The sequence below is a fragment of the Echinops telfairi genome, unplaced genomic scaffold (assembly GCF_000313985.2).
Source record: "Echinops telfairi isolate 266 unplaced genomic scaffold, ASM31398v2 ScPeMD7_7467;HRSCAF=8505_0, whole genome shotgun sequence".
Lineage (NCBI taxonomy): Eukaryota > Metazoa > Chordata > Mammalia > Afrosoricida > Tenrecidae > Echinops > Echinops telfairi.
In genome coordinates, this window is record NW_022111367.1 from 13,544,870 (window position 1) to 13,562,049 (window position 17,180).

Sequence of the window (17,180 nt, forward strand, 5' to 3'; positions counted from 1 at the left end):
GATGCCGGTGGGAGATGGCTGCCTCCTCCGTAGGCAGTGCCGAAGAAGAAAAGGGAGAGATCATGATCTTTTGAACATTAAAAGATGACAATTGATCTAACCTTGTCAAAAAAACAAGAAGGGCTTGTACTATATGCAACCAACAAAGTATCGTTCTAAAATACATTGAAGAATTCTATGAAACAATCAAACGTAGTAGAAAAATGAAAGTTATATAATTAAAAATGAAACACAGCACATTGCCCTTTTAAAATATGGAAAGCTTTATTATTAATTATATAGCAGAATTATGTTATCATTTCATATCAGATTGGTAAAATTTAAAAATTCTTCTAATACCAAATTTCAAGGAAGTAAAGCAACCAGATTATCTTTTTATAGCTCTGAAGGAAGTGACTTTGGGACCATACATTTAGAAAATCAGTCAATATTATCTAGTGAAACTCCAATTTAACTAGAAGGTGGGATGGAAGGGAGAACTATTCTATAAAGAAATTTGTTAATTGCCACAAAGACCTCTTTCTTGTTTCAGTTTAGAAGTCCTGATGAAGCCTGTTCAGCATCACAGCAACGTGAAATCTCCCCCTAGCAGAGGGTTGTTAGATGTGCGGAGCATTGGGTAGAAATCAAACCTCTGATATGGGAGGTTAAAAATTCTACCACTGAACTCCTAATGCCTCAAAGGAATTTGAAGGAGATTACATTATAGCTCAGTTAGGATTCCTGATTTTCATTCTGCTGTTCACTCATCCAATATTTATTGAACTCTTAGTAGTTCTAGGCACTAGAACAAATGAAACAAGTACTATATAGAAGGTAAACATGGTCCCGGCAGTCAAGTCAGTAAAATCAGGAGACTAAGAAGACGACCAAATCTATGGTTGCCACATAGCCTGGTTTATACAAGGCCACAGGTATGCAGAGGAAAAACCTAAGATCATTTCTTTTAAGGAATATTTGCAGGATGTTTGAACAAGCTGACGAAGAGAGGGACATGATATCCCAGACCATGGGAAAAGCACATACAATGTAAGGAAACAAAACATTTAAAGAACTGTACGATTACTTCCACTGAGCTATAGGAAACAGTGAGAGTGACTAAAGATGTAGGCTGAGGTCAGATTATGAAAGGCCTGATATAGTTAGTTAGAATCAGGTTTGGGTGTAGATGACTGGATACCCCAAATGAGTGTTGTAAACAATCATGAAGTTGGCACTGGGTGGCAACTACAACAAAGGAAGCAAAATAATGGCTTTATCTTGTAAGCCAAGTCTAGGGAGGTGGCCTGAAGCTTCCATGGTGCTCATAGTTAAAACTCACTGCCACTGACTTCATTCCAGTCTTAATGACCCAGTTAGGACAGTGTAGAACTGCCCCCTTGGGTTTCTGAGATTTTAAATCTTAACAGGGCAGACAGCCTCATCATTTCACCTTTGAGTGGCTGTTGAGCTTGAACCGCTGACTATGCAGTCAACAGCTCAATACATAGCCCCATTGCCACTTTTTACTGCTCTACTGTTCAAACAGGAGTCTTGGTGGCAAAGTCATTGAGCACTTGGCTGCTATCTGAAAGGTTGGCGATTCAAAACCATCAGCTACTCTACCCAAGAAAGATGTGGCAGTCTACTTCCATAAACCTTTACAAGGTTGGAAACCCTAAGGGGCAGTTCTACCCTAGCCAACACTGTCACTAGGCATTGGAATCAAATCAAATGCAATGGGTTATGGTCAAACACAGTTAATAATGAACCGAACGTAGTCCTTTAACATAAAGATGGTTTTATTATAAAATTCTAAATGTTTGCTTTAAGAATAGTCATAGGAATACTGCATAAGATACATCACTTTAAAATCTGAACAAACATATTTCATATTTGTTGAATATTTTAAAAACATTCTTTTTTCTCATAAGAAGTCTTCAGAGCACCATTGTTTGAATAGAAAGCATTTTCCGTATTAGAGTTCGTCTTTGGTCTGCAGTTGAGAAGGAAAAAAAAGTTAGGGGCATCAAAAATTCTTAAACAGTGTCAGGGTGCAGTATAGCACCAATGAAACATACAACTTTCCTCTAGTTCTTCAACGCTTCCTCCCCACCACTGTCATGATCCCAATTCTACCTTACAAATCTGGCTAGACCAGAGGATGTACACTGGTACAGAGCTGGAAACACAGGGAATCAGGACCAATAATGACAGCAGAGATACCAGGAGGGTAAGGGTAAGGTGGGGGAGGAAAGGGGAACCGATCACAACAATCTACATATAACCCCCTCCCTGGAGGACAGACAACAGAAATGTGGGTGAAGGGAGACATCGGACAGTGTAAGACATGGAAAAATAATAATAATTTATAAATTATTAAGGGTTTGTGGGGGGGGGGGGATGAGCTGATACCAAGGCCTCAAGTAGAAAATGTTTTGAGAATGATGGTAACAAATGTACAGATGTGCTTGACACAATGGATGTATGGATTGTGATAAGAGTTGTACGAGCACCCAATAAAATGATTTATTTAAAAAAATTCTTAAATGATTTCTACATTAGTTTATTCATTATTTTTCTCTGTAGGTGGTATAAGGAAAAAGCTGTTATGTTAGAAGCTTTTATAATTTAGGGCTATTTCTAAAGAATTGGATAGATGAAACCATATTTGTGTTTCTAGTGCTGATGGGACACTTAAACATCTAAGGATCTATATAATTGTCAGAAGCTTTGTGTTATCAATAGTAACAGTGAAAGAGTAGACAGTGAGTAAGAAATAAACAAAGCTATCATTCTGGCCCCTAATACCTTTTTTTTAATCAGTGTAAGAAACTCTGATTTTGCACCTCCTCAAAATCACTTAGTCGAAGATTAAAATGAGAAAAGAACTGTCCAGTTTTCTTGCAACCGACACCGATGTTCTGATACCAAGTCACTAACTTGGTGAGGAAGTATCTTTCAATTTTGGTAATTCCTATTTTGTTACTTGCTTTAATGGATTTGATGGTCCCACAGCATTGATAGGGATACCATTTCTGAGAGTTAGCTAACTAGCTTACTAGCTTGCTTTCCAAGCACAAGCACTAACACATCCACACCCACACATATTCCATCCTGATTTGTAACCCTGCTGGTAGTCATGGCGTAAATATTTCCACTGGGATGACTCTAGGCTACAAAATGCTTAACTACTGGGCAAAATACTTGAATATTTAACTCTGTGAGCATGTGCTAGCTGGCTCCATCACATTGCTGAGGCTAGTGGTCATTTTACTCCCTTTAAGCTCCCGTCAGAGAAAGATATAATTGCCAAATTAGCTTTCTTATCTTTGGCTATGCTACCACAATTTTGAATTTTTCCACTTAGAAATATGATGATGTTGCTTAAAATAATGTCAAGCCAGATGCACATACTTATATACCAAATCCAAGCCCACTGCTGTTGAAGCAATTCTGAGCCATGGCAACCTTGTAGCACAGAGCAGAAGTACCTCATAGGGTTTCCAAGATTGTCATCTGTACAGAAGCAGACTCCCACCGCTTTCTCCAAAGCAGTGACAATCTAGTTAGCAGATGAGTGTGTAACCACTGTGCCAGCAGGGCTCTCTCTCTCTCTCTTCTCTGTGTCTTTATATGTATGCTCCTTCAAACAAAGAGCAACTACCACTGAAAGAACCCTACCTTGCTTCATGATGTTTTTATATACAAATATGCACAAGATCTGATGGCAACAGACTAGTTTTCAATTGTTGTTTTGCCAAAATCCAAATAGGGAATTTTGAGCTAATTGTTTCTGTGGGCTCAGTGTAAAATGAAGACATTTATAAGATGTTCTCTTAAGTCCCTTTTAGCCTTCCAAGTGCATATATGAATCCTACTTTTCTAAATGAAGCTATAATATAATGGCATCAATAATAATTTATTTTACAGGAGTAATTCTGATAAAAGGAGTAAACATAGGCATGCATTTATTTACCTTGAATTTGGGATAATGGAATTTGCAGAGCAATGAGGATATCAGCTGGTACATAGGAAAACATGTGATCTGCATTCTCAAATTAACAAAGGCTTTCTACAGCTTTTACTTAACTTCATTTTATCATCCTTTCTTTTACATTATTATTAGCTGTGGCCCTGGCCTCTCAGGTAGACTGAATTCCTTGGAAGCCCCAGGAGGAACTCAGACATTTCTTGACTGATTGAATGATGATGTGAATGAATATGCTTTTTGATCAAAGCTTGCTCTTACTTTGACGTGAACTTGAAGGCAGATCTAGTTACCTTTTTTCGATGGCACGTACAGGGAAAGAGGTCATCTTCAGTCTGGGGTTCTACCCTTTCCATGCCCTCTCGGATTTTGGGCTCACTCACTTGTAAATTAGCATACTCCTGTGTGAACAATACCAAAGTATTCCCAATTCAATGATTTAAGTATATACTGAATTAAAAACACTGAAAATTGCTAGCATGTAGCTCGGTTAACATACATGTGTCAAATGTGTGGTACGTAACACTACCCACTCAACTTTAAATACAGAGCTTCGGAGAGACAGCTCACCACTGAACCCCTGCTGCCTATTCCTAACACAACCCCCATTTCTTCTTGATTTATATGACCCTTGGGTGTTTTGCCACTTTCTGTCTTAAAATGAAAATAATTGTGTACATAATCATTGTGATCTTTCCTATGAGCTGCATGCAAGACTACTTCTCCCTTACTCTCTACCACGGCTTACACAAATATTAATCACCATCTTCATTTATTGTGTGCTTCCTTTATGTTAGACAACATGCTACTTAGGTTCAAGTAAATATTAGCTTAACGAATGAACGCTATCTTGTGGATCTTTAGATATTCAGGTAGTGATTTCTCAGTTCATTCAGTTGACACAGTTCACTTTCTATGCCTTAAGACCCACTGCCATTGAAACCCTTTTGGCTCATAGTGAGAGACCCTGTAGGACATAGAAGAACTGTCCCTTTGTGTTTCTGAGACTAAATCTTTCTGGGAGCAGATAGCTCATGCTTCCCCCATGTTATTATCCCCTTGTTCACGCTCTCACTACCACCAAGTCAACTGCAGCTTTATAGGTCATGGCGGAAATGTAACTTTATCAGAGGAGGAAGCTTCGTTTTTCTCCTGTAGAGTGGCTGGCGATTTCAAACTGCTGACCTTGTGGTTAGCAACCCAATGCATAACCACCATACCACCAAAGCTCCTAGAGAAGGCTACAATATGGTGAGCTCAATATAGATAATACTACTACTAAATAAAGCACATTTGTTCTATAGTAGTTGCCTAAGCCATGGATTTCAATATCTGCAATATGAGATAAAATCTTAATTTAGATCTGGTGCTATCCTTAGAAAATTACTTGGTTATTAATGAATTCTATTTCAGAGTCTCATAAGTGGTCAGATATGCTTTGATTACAATCCCTCCATGGTTAGGTCCATAAAAACAGCATTCAAGATAAATCAGGGTACATAGGTTTCAGCATAGAACATCACACAGAACTTGCACTGTTTAGAAAATGCAATGGTCAGGCAAGAACAATGCTGGACAGAGAAAATATGGATCCATGCAGAGTAACTTTGCAAGATCAGGCATCACCTGCCTTCTCATATACCACATATACCCAAACCCTCTAGCCACTGAGTTGATTCCGACTTAGTGACCCTCTTGGAGAGAGTAGAACTGTCCATTAAGATTTCCAAGGCTGTCATCTTTATAGAAGCAGATAGTCACATCTTTCTCCTGCGGCGCTGCTAGTGGGTTCAAACTGCAACCTATCGATTATGCTCAAACCGCTGCACTACCATGACTCCTGTATACCACACATTTCTAATATTTTTCCTGATGCTGTGGCTTTCTTGCTTAGCTAATCTTTAGCTTATAATAAAATTTTTATTACTATTTAGGCTTTTCCTCTGGTTTTCACTCACAGAAGAATTCTATATCCTCATATGACCACACTTACAAAGTAAGTGTAGGATTTGTTCCCGAGGATGTGTCTAGCTGTAAGTTATATGTTTACTCATACTCACCTGGAAAAGTTTGAAATAATAACAAAATATGTCATCACCCATGAGATTATTTCTTGCAAATTCTTGTCCAGTTTTTGCTATATTCTTTGCCTGTAAGGGGAAAAACCCTATAATGAAACAAATTTTTCCCATGCAGACAGACCTGGGCTGAATTGTAGCCACCAAAAAAAGATATGATGAAATAGTCCTAACCCTCAATATATGTGAACATGACCTTATTTGGAAATAGGGTATTTGCTGACATAATTAGTTAACACGAGGAGGTACTGGAGTAAGTGTGTATACATTCTAATCTAATATGACTGGTGTCCTTATACAAAGAGAAGAGACATTCGGGGAAGAATGCCAGCACTGGTGGCAGAGACATGGAATAATGAAGCCGGAAGAAATGGGAGGGACCTCCCCTAGAGTCTTTAGGGCTAGTATGATCCTAATGACACCATGAATTTGAATTTCTAGTGTTTAGAACTGAGAAAGAATAAACTTATATTGTTTTAAGTCACCCACTTTGTGGTAATTTGTTATGGTAGCAAGGCAAACTGACACAGTAAATGAATTAAAAATAAAACAAAAACCCATTGCCATCAAGTTGATTCTGACTCATGGTAACCCTAAATGAATTTTACATATAAAATATACTATATTTAATAATTCTGTTTATTTAATCATAAGCATAAGTAGATAGATAGATAAGGAAAATGGTTTCTTATATGGTAAAGCCCAAACCAAACTTGAGTTGATTCCAACTTATGAACCTGTAAGGCAGAATAGAGCTGTGCTTGTGAGTTTCCAAGGCTGCAAATCCTTACAGGATAGCCTCCATCTTTTGGCCCAGGAGGGCTGGTAGTTTCGAACTACTGGCTTTGGGCTTAGCAGGCCTGGTGCATTGCCCACAACCACCAGTACTAAATAAAGGTATGGAAAGAACAGTCCTAAATTAGCATCTTGACACCAGACGCTCATCAGATATTCCCTCAGCAGTCCTCAGGAAATGCTGTAATTACTTGTGACCACCTTGTAAAACCCCCTCTAGTGTTTCTGTTTCCTATAGCCATCAAATCTATCTCTACTCTTAATTCTACAGGACAGGAAAGAACTACTCCCTAAGGTTCCCAAGGCTGTAAATCTTCACAGAAGCAGACATCCTCATGCTTCTCTCAACAACAGCTGGATTGGAACTGCTGACCCTGCAGTTAACAGCTCCCCATATCATCCACTATGCCACCATTTAACATAACCTTGGTCCAAATCAAAGTGAGGTTTTGAAGATGGGGAAGTTTGAAAAGTCGTATTAGTGGAACAGAACTAAATCAAAAACCATCTAGAAGTAAGCCTGTCTTGGAAAGAGAAGGTACACATAAATGCAAAATGATGCTTCATTTTTTTGCCGTAACAATTTCATCAGGCACTTATTTTAAGGATTAATATAATATAATCCCTTATTAAAACCTATAGCACAATTAATTGCTTTTCTAAGAAGACTGGCCATCTAAAGTCAGTGCCTAAGACCCAGACCACCTGACTGCAAGAGAGAACCTCAAGGTCAAGGTTTAGTATTTTTGCTTCGTATTCAGAGTAGAAAGTTCTATGCCAATGTTCACTCTAAGGACAGTTAATATGATTTTTATTTCATGTGAAGGCTGTCCCCCAATTTCAACTAAGAATCTATATCAGAGGATCATGAACCCTTCCCAAGTACAAGACTTTTTTACAATGAACCGCTAACTCTGGGGTACCAGTGTATGTACAAGGCACCCTGGTGGCACGGTGGTCAAGCTCTCAGCTGTTAACTGAAAAGTCAGAGGTTTGAACCCAGCAGCTTCTCAGTGAGAGAAAGTCGTGGAAACCTTATGGGGCAGCTCTATTCTGTTCGATAGAGTTGTTATGCATTGGAATGAACTTGAAGGCAACAGGCGTGATGATAAATAAGGAGACTGACCTTACCTCTTCATCATGATCTTTTGCCCATTTAAGTTTTTCTAGGAGATCACTTAGGTTGTTTTTAATTGGAATATAGTGTTTCCAGGGCTGTAGCTCATTGTAAAAATGTTCATAGTAGATGGAGTCTTGCTTCAGAACAACACTGTCACCGACCAGTAGATATGGCAGGCGATAGGCTGCTACAGTGCCATCAATATTTATTTGATACTTATGCTACAAAAAAAGCAGTAAGTTAGAAGAACTTCAAGTATATATCCTTTATTCCACTTTTAAGCCTCCTCTCCTTACCACATATGCACCCTCTCCATCCCCAGATAGAAACTGGCTTATTTTGCTGACCTTGTGGCTGTGAGTTCTAGTGTTTACGTGGGGACCCAAAGCCAAATACTTATTTAGATTCATCCCTAAATACCACAAAGGAGGCAACAATTTTAACACTGAAGTAATAAAACTGTTCTTCTAAGGCTACAACATAAGGAAAGATACAGTTATTCTTGACATTGTAATTCCTCTGGTGTTTATTATGTGCACATGTGAACCTAATGATGTCACATACTGTGTCATGGTAACCATCTTTTTCAAACAACAGATGGCTGCTTGAGTGCCTTATAGAAATTAGCATACTTCATGCAATAACATCTGTAAATAAAAACATTCACAGGATTGTGGTAATCAACCACCAGTATTAGTAGAAAACTCAACAGGTAGGACTAAAGCCAAGAAATCATCACACATCTGTGAGGAGATATGGCCTGTCTCAATTCTTTTATTTAGTTCCATAGATTGCCATGTAATGTATCGAAAGAAAACTTGACTGTCTACAGCACAGAGCTTGCTAATCACTGATGGCCTAACATACTGAATCAGGGGACTTCCTTTTGTCCTCCTTCCTCTCCAATATACGGTGCTTCAAAAACCACCCAGTGGTCTAGTGAGTACAGCAGTGTTTTTTGACTGGTTGGAAAAGGAAATTATTGGAAATGGAGTACTCGCTAGAACACATGCAACCCACATTCTAGGCACAATAAACTATCCCTTCTCTACAGAGCACCCAGGCAGTGAATGTGGCTATGTTTTAATTTATTCAACTTACATAAATTAATAAATAAATAAGATCAGAAGGTCTAATAAAAGACACTGCTCTATCATCTTTTATCTGTTGTGTTGTCTGGTTCTAGGGGAAAGTATTTATAAAATGACTTACAAGTAGTTATTAATGACCAAAGATTTGGAGTGGAAATTTGTTTATCTTGAAAGTTAATTGGAAAATAATGTGACCCAACCCAGGGCCCTCGATGTGTATTTCATGTCAGTGCTGGATACTGAAGACATTGCCAGGTTCCCAAACCAGCCCGCGCCCGCGCCCGCCATGTCTTGACAGTCACCAAGTTTTGTGCTTTCTTTGTCCACTCCTGAAATTTATAGGCTTCAATGTCCTTCCCCCCAAGTGCTATTTACACATAAATGAAGGTATCTAGAAAAATAAACAAAGACTGGCCACTGATAATGTCATACCTTGAAGAAATCAAAAAATGAAATGTGTTTCACAATGGGGCCGTACAGGCTCTCATCGTGTTTAAAGAAGAAAAAGTTGGTGAAAGCAGCATCTATGAGTTCTGGGTGTTCTCTACTGAGCTTAACCAGCTCCAGTCTCTCTTTGCGGCTGTCTCTCCCTCTCCAGACAGCTGTGGAGTTTTTGTTTTCCCAAGGAGGACCCGTGTTAGCTTGCACAGACATCATATCCAGGCTTACTCTAGAAGACAGAAAGTGCAAAAGATTTTCCTCCCAAGCTTTCACATCACAGATGTTGGTAGACAAGGACTCACCAAATAAAACCAATGCTCTGGGTCAACTGTAACCTGTCTCTCACCGGCCCATGGTTTCTAGAACAGAATCAGTCAAGTCGTAGGTCGGCATCACAATATCTTTGGAATCTGTGGATCCACACCAGGAAAAGATTGGATGGATGTTTGAGTTGGATTTCTTTTTTTCCAAAGGCCAGTCTCCCAAATTAACAAAAAATTCTACATCTGGCATCTTCACCTAGGAAAAAAACCAAAACCGATCATTCACGTTTCTCTCATTGGAGAATACTTTGAATTTAAAGGCCAGCTTTAAAAGCTTCAAGTAATGATAATTACTTTGGCTTGAGCAATGGGTAACTTTCTAGCAAATACGGTTTATTGGCCAATATATTTGCTACAAAAGGGATAAAATGATGAAGGCAATCTCTATTGTAATACTGTTAAAAGACATGTTAAAAGAGCACTTGGGAATCTAAACCTAGTAATGTGTTAATGAGCCAGATGCTTCCAATGTCAAAATCATACATCTGGTAGATGTTGGGGCCAGTATTTGACCCTGGGAAGCACACTATCAAATCCAGGTCTATTGTTTTGACTCCCAAGCTATGCTGCCTCTAATGGCAAATGACATGGAAATGCTGAAACTTTACTTAGCCTTGAAACATGCTGGAAGCAATGATAAAATGAGTGATTTAAATTTAGGCAAGATTTGTGTTGGTCAGTGTGTGAAGCCTACTGAGGAAGAGAAGACATGAACAGCATTCTTAATTATGTTCTGACACAGATGAGCACGAAAAAACTGGACGCACTCTATGTACGACAGAACAAAACACGGCCTGGTCATGAGCCCTCCTCACAATTGCTGTTATGTTTTGAGCCCACAGCTTCTGTTATGTTGCAGCCACTGTCCAGATCTCAAGAAGCATCTTCCTCTTCCTCGCTGACCCTCTGTTTCACCAAGCATCAGGGCCTTTTCCAGGCACTGGTCTCTCCTGGTGACACGTCCCAAGTTCTTGAGACGAAGTCTCTCCATCCTCCCTCCCAGGAGCACTCTGGCTCTCCTTCTTCCAAGACAGATATTTGTTTGTTCTTCTGGAAGTCCAGGGTAATTTCAGTATTATTTATTATACCATAATTCAATTCTTTTGTCTTCCTTGTGTCTAACTTTCACATACATATAAAGCAACTGAAAATATCATGGCGTGGGTCACATGCACCTAATTCCTCAAAGTGACTTCTTTGCTCTTTAACATTTCAAAGAGGTCTTGTGAAACAGATTTGTCCAATACATCATTTGCGTTCTTGACCGCTGCTTCCATAAGCATTAATTGTGGGTCTTTGACAAATTCAAATTTTTCTCCATTTATCACAATGCTGTCTAATGCTCCCGTTTTAAGGATTTTTATTTTCTTTACACTGAGTTGCCATATTTAAGGGAGTATAGTCATTGATGCTATATAGCTACCACATTCAGAATTCATGGACTGAAAATGTCTTGCAACTGTCAGAGGGAACTATTCTCTTTAAAGAATAATTCAATCAAGATATGTACACCGATTATACAATAAGTAGCTATCAAATAATTGCTAAGAATATAGTTTTTTTATTTTAAGTCATTTAAAAAATACCACCGAAACTCTACTAAAGTACAATATACAAAGAAACAGGATTTAATACACAGCAAATCTTCTCTGGACTCAAAGTATGTTTGGTACGAAAATGATTTTATTATTTGTTATTTTCCTCTAAAATGTACCCTAAATGATACAAAACTTCAGAACAGAATTCTAATAAGACCCCACAATAGAAAACCATTTATATTATGATTATTTTAATTTTTGACAAATTATATTAAAAAACTTTGGCTGAAGTTATATATTATAGCAAAGAGGAAACATCTACAAACCTTTCTAGTCAAAGAAAGCAGGATGGCATCCATGAAAATTCGAAAACCCACGTGCTCACCATGAGTCTTGATGTAAACCTAAAAGAGAATGTTCATTTGTTAAAGTACTGACAGACTTCTCTGAAGAAAAGTTTGTCACGATGATCCTCAATAGGGTGGTTTTTAATAAAGGACTTAATCATTTATATCCAAATGCTCAAAAAAAAAAATCCAATACAAACAAATCCCTCAGTCATGCACTGTACCTTGTTATCCTTCAAGGTGTAGTGACACAAGCTTTGTCTCTGTCCAAATCTTTTTGGGATTTCTGCTGCAATCTTATCTGGGTCAACGGTTGGAAAATGTGCCAGATCTCTCTGAATCTGAGTGATGGTTTCTGGGCAGTTCATCTCCTGTAGCCAGGCTGCACTGTCTTCCAACGGGCAGTCACAATTCTCATGGTAAACTGGTCCTGATTACATACAAGTCATAATGTATAACAGTAATAATTTCCTCAGCATTTGAAATACCCAACAAATGTCTCTCATATGGACTCACAGATTTTTCCCTAATTACTTAAATAGAAAGAGCATTTTGATTTTAAAAGTATTTTTAAAACCCACATTTCCATTACATTGAGGCAACTCTAGTAAATTATGCCTTTACTCTTGACAAATCTTCTCAGGGAAGCCTTCTGCGATTTTCCTAATTAGGCCCACTTTGCATGAGCTTACAAGAAACCCAGTGCTGTCAAGTCCCTGATGACTTACAGAGACCCCATCAAGCGGAGTCCAGTTTCCCCATAAGCCAACTGCCACACCTGCTCCTGCAGAGCTGGCTGGTGAGTTTGAACTCCCACCTTTCATTTGGCACGGAGTGATTTAACCACTGTGTTGCCATGATACCTTTAAAAGAAAGCTAACAGGTAGCTATTTTTGCTCTTCAGTGGATATTATGTTTCAATATTAGTTCAAATAATTTAAGTGCACAGGACCAATAAAACATTGGTTAAAGGATACAGGATGCCAGAGAAGTAAACTTGTTTTTAATGAAAGACAAAAATGATTTGAAATTAGTATTTCAATGGTCTCGTTACAGAAAGGTTCTTAAAATGTCTAAGGTTATTTTCTTAAGTGTAAGTTATCATTAATTTGAAACATAACAAATAATATGTTTGGCATTTAAATAAAAGAGTTACAAAGAAAAAGGCAGCCTTCAATAGAGGCCATTTCATTACTGTTCTAATAAATTAATTCTATGCTTATAGAAATAATACTAATACAGCACGCTCTGAATTCTTTCTGTAATTTAGAGATTCCCATATGATTTAAGTTGTAGTTGAAAACGGAGTATCTTTTTCAGATTTAGTTGATTATATATACTCTATCATGTGATCCCCATGGACTGTAGTAAAAATAAATCAAATCTTAAAAAAAAACATTTGTCTTTCTTGTGTGGAGGGAAAGGGGAAAGGAGGGACAGAAAAAAATGTGTGCCCTTCTATTTATACTATTTGAGGATATGCTTCTAGGTAACAAAGCTACACTGTCATGCTGGTTAAAGGAAACATAAGAGAATTCTCTGGAAAAATGGCATTGGCACAAACAACAACCAACTCTTCACCTGTCCTGAATTAATCCCTCTCCATTCCTATAGCCATCTACCAAATTTCAATAACACCTACTGGCACACAAGTGTCTAAGGTGCATCTGCAGTAAAAGTGTTGCACATGAACACATACAGCTTGATTACTCTCATTATTTATCCTAAGGAAAAAAATTTCTATTAATATGTACTCACCTCTCTCCTAATAATTTCTGTTCAAATCTTCACTTTCTCTCTTTTTCCTAGACTCTTAATTTAGTTTAAATAAAGAACTTCTATTTTTTAAAATAAAGAACTTCTATTTATTTCACTCAGTGGGAAAAACAAAACAAAATGCTAAATTAATGTTGGTAGATATAATATCTCATTGTTTTAAATACTGTTGCTTTAAACTGATGCTCCAATTTACCTTTTAGAATATATGGAGATTTGGCTACATGTTGACCTTGAAATTTAACTTCTATCTTCAGATTTTTGTAGCTTGCATACATTCTGTATCTTACTATGAAGGATCCATCCTTTCGGTCTAAAACCTGGACTCCAACTCTAGTGAATTGCTCATCGGGTGCTGAGATTTTAACCTGGAACACCTCTTCACCTGGGGAAGATGTGAATCTGTGATGGGGAGTGATAAAATATATAGTAAGGAATAAACTCAAAATGATTATATCCTCTAGTTTGATAATTTTACGATTCTCCTCCAACCATGTGCTTATTTCTTCTCTCTTAAGCTTTTGATAACAGAATATTATAACTATTTCAAAAAAAGAGAAAACGGTCAAGATGACAGATATTTTCATCAGAAAATCACAAGGGATTATGTTAGCTTAATAATCTATGTACGTGTAAAACTTACTTATACTTTCTCTATATTAAAATAGCTATTACCAACCTCTTGATTCCATGACTCTCCCTGTAGGAAACATATCATGTCTGAAATCCAAAAACAAAACTAGACTATTGTCGTGGAGTCTATTCCCCTTATAACCCTACACATTTGACATAAAAAACCCTTATGGAAAACATACCAGTATTTCTAAATTTAGGGTTACCAAGACTATTAAATCTTCACCCAAACATATAGTCTTATCTTTCTCCCCTGGGGTAGCTGGTAGGCCTAAATTGAAGAACTTGTGGCTTGCAACCCAAACTTGCTTCTGAAGATAACGATCTTTTGAAAAATTTAATGAAATTATTCTTTAAAATCCAATACGTTGTGCTCAGCTTCGGAAATGGGCAAAAAATCAAAACCAAAATCTAACAAAAAACATTACTCACTGTCATTGAGTTGACTCCAATTCATAAGCCTCTGTGGGTTTCCAAGACTGTAAACCTTTACAGCGGTACAGAACCTCATCTGTACCTCATCTCTCAAAGAGCAGCTGATGGGAGTGGCTGCTGGGTTTGAACTACCAACCTTGAGGTTAGCAGCCCAATTGTAACCCACTGCATCACCAGGGCAGCCTAGGTAAATTGTTATTATACTCATACTGTATCAGTGTTTTGTTGGCTGACTGGAGTCCTCTTCCTATTAATATATCATTTAGTGTCCCCAGGTGACAAGATTTACACATTTTATATCTAAGATTGGTTTGTACCAAATACACATGGTCAAAATTCTTCAATAAAAAGGCAATCATTTCAGGTGTGACTTACAAAAAAACCAATCTTAAGATAGGATTCAACTTGTTAGAATGACATCTTGTGGCTTTCTCTTTAAGCTCTTAGTTTCAGACAGTGCTTTAGTGGCAGCACCAGAGTCAGATTGTCCACCATATCTAACCATTGGATTAAAATGCCCTATTAGTTTATGCGAAAAGTAGTTAGAAACAGCACTGATATTTTCAGCAAAATAAACGGGCTCTATCTTTCCCCTAATAATGCCGGCATCTCCATAAAAAGTAGTTAAGGGGAAAACTATCTATGAATTAATTCTACAGTTAGCATGAAAATTTGGATGGAAGAGTCTGGCACAATCAGATGTGGACCAAGTACCCACATACCCCAGAATTTAAACCGTTGTGGAGAAAGGAATTCTTGAGCAGAAATATTCATCTTTTTAATGTTTTACTGCTAACCAAAATACCTAGGATGCCATTTCTCGACTTACGTATTGCCTGATGCATCCACTGCCTGGATGTAGAAATAGCGGGCTGGAAGCACGACATCCGCTTTCAGCCCAGGTCCCCATATTTCACTCTTCTCAGGGCTCAGTCGCTTCTCTCCGCCGGTATCAGCCAGTGCTGGACTTTTTCCCAGAAAGAAGCAGTAAAGCAGCAAAATGCCACACATTTACAACACGGACTGTCGAAATGATTTACAGATAAAGAAACATAAGATGCAGGCAGGACCAACCGCGGCTAGGACAGGGTCAACGCCAAGCAGCGCAGCAAACAGGGCTCCAAAAGGTGTCGCTTAAGGTGCAAAGCAGGCAATCCGATTTCCACTCTCCTCCAGGAAAATCACAAGCAGAGGGCTGACATGCTCAGGTGAAGGATGGCCGTCGTCTGGCTGAAAGGGACCAGAACCACGACGCTCCTTTTTCTGTCGGACAGTTCAACTTTGGTGAGCGCTACAGCTGGAGCATCATCTGTGGGGGAGTCCGCCTCAGGGTCCAGACCAAGGTGAAGCCCAGGCGATTGGCCCTGGCGTCGGGGCCAGGCTTAGTAAGACCTTCTCCAAGTGGACGGTGGAGTGGACACGCGTCGGGGCGCCACGGGCTTCTTGGGATATGTAGTTCTCCATCGGACTAGCGGAAATCCTGCCAGATTTTACCCAGCGCCCACTCATCTAGTTGCTTGGCCACCGCCGGTTTCGGGGGACGGGTAAAGACCACAGATGCCTCTCAGCGAAGCACTCGGGTCCGAGGGCACAGCTCAGATTTGATTTTCGGTGGTTGTATCCTCCGCACGTGCGGAGAGCGGTGTAAAACATGATGGGGGCGGGAAAGGTTCTGAAAAATATATTCTATCAACTGATGGCCGGGCGCGGTCATTCAGGGTGCAAGGTGACTCCAGGTGCGTCCGGGCGGGCGCCAGCAGGCTAGCCACATGCTGGAAGCTGGAACCGCTGGGCCCTGCTCCACTCCGCCGCTGCACAGCGACCCAACCCCGCCGGACGAGTAGCCGACGGGCCCTGGGCTATGGATGGGAGCTGGCAGTGTCCCCGATCCCCTGCAAGGCAATCCGGGGGCGCAGGCTGGCCGCGTCCGAGGTCGGCTCCTCACGCCCCACTTGAAAAGGGTCACCTCTGTCCCAGATCCCCGGGGTCGCCCGAAAGGACCATTGCATTGATGTCCCCCCAAGGCCGACTTTAAGCTCCGCGGAGCCGGGGGCACGCGGTGGAGGAGAAGGATAAGTCCGCTTGTGAACGTAGGGGGATTTGGAGGTGCCCCTGCCAGTGCTGCGAGTACTGGGGATTCCCGTGCACGCGCGTCTTCCTGGCACACCCGGCGCACGGTGGCCGTCCCCAGGTCCTTCCGTCGCTAGGAGGGGTTTGCCGACCACCTCCGGGTCAGCGGCGCAATCCAACTGCAGCTGCCTTCCCTTCCCCACCGCTCGGGTCCCAGCCCGCTGCCCCGAAATCCGGCAGGAGTGTCACACAGGTTGTAATTACGTTTACGAACGGAAACTAATCATTTATTCAAGAGCCCTCCGCCAGGGTTTTCCTCTGCCCCCCGTACCATAACCACACCCCTTGACACGTGCGCGCAGGCACCCCAGTCGGCCGCGGGCGAGAGTACCCGGCAGGCTGGGTCTCCTCGCTCCCGCCGTGAACGCCTACTTCCGGTCCAGGGGGCGGGAGGAGGGAGGGAAGAAGGCGTGCCGGCGGCCTCAGCTGCTCCGCGGTTCAGAGAGGGAGCTCGCCCCGCCCCCCGGTGCCTGCCGGGACGCGCCGGCCAAGCCGAACCCCCA

General features: G+C 40.3%; 1 protein-coding gene across 1 annotated transcript; it reads right to left on the minus strand.

Annotated features, from left to right (window-relative positions):
- Nucleotides 1–1,760: 1,760 nt before the first annotated feature.
- On the minus strand, nt 1,761–15,923 carry POGLUT2 (protein O-glucosyltransferase 2). The gene is made up of 10 exons (XM_004704294.2): nt 15,377–15,923; nt 13,676–13,881; nt 11,928–12,133; nt 11,683–11,760; nt 9,842–10,014; nt 9,487–9,724; nt 7,975–8,184; nt 6,031–6,120; nt 4,264–4,371; nt 1,761–1,975 (listed from the first exon to the last, which is right to left on the minus strand). Exons 1-10 carry the CDS (start codon nt 15,556–15,558, stop codon nt 1,958–1,960), a joined length of 1,509 nt encoding a protein of 502 aa, XP_004704351.1. The 5' UTR covers nt 15,559–15,923; the 3' UTR covers nt 1,761–1,957.
- Nucleotides 15,924–17,180: the final 1,257 nt, after the last annotated feature.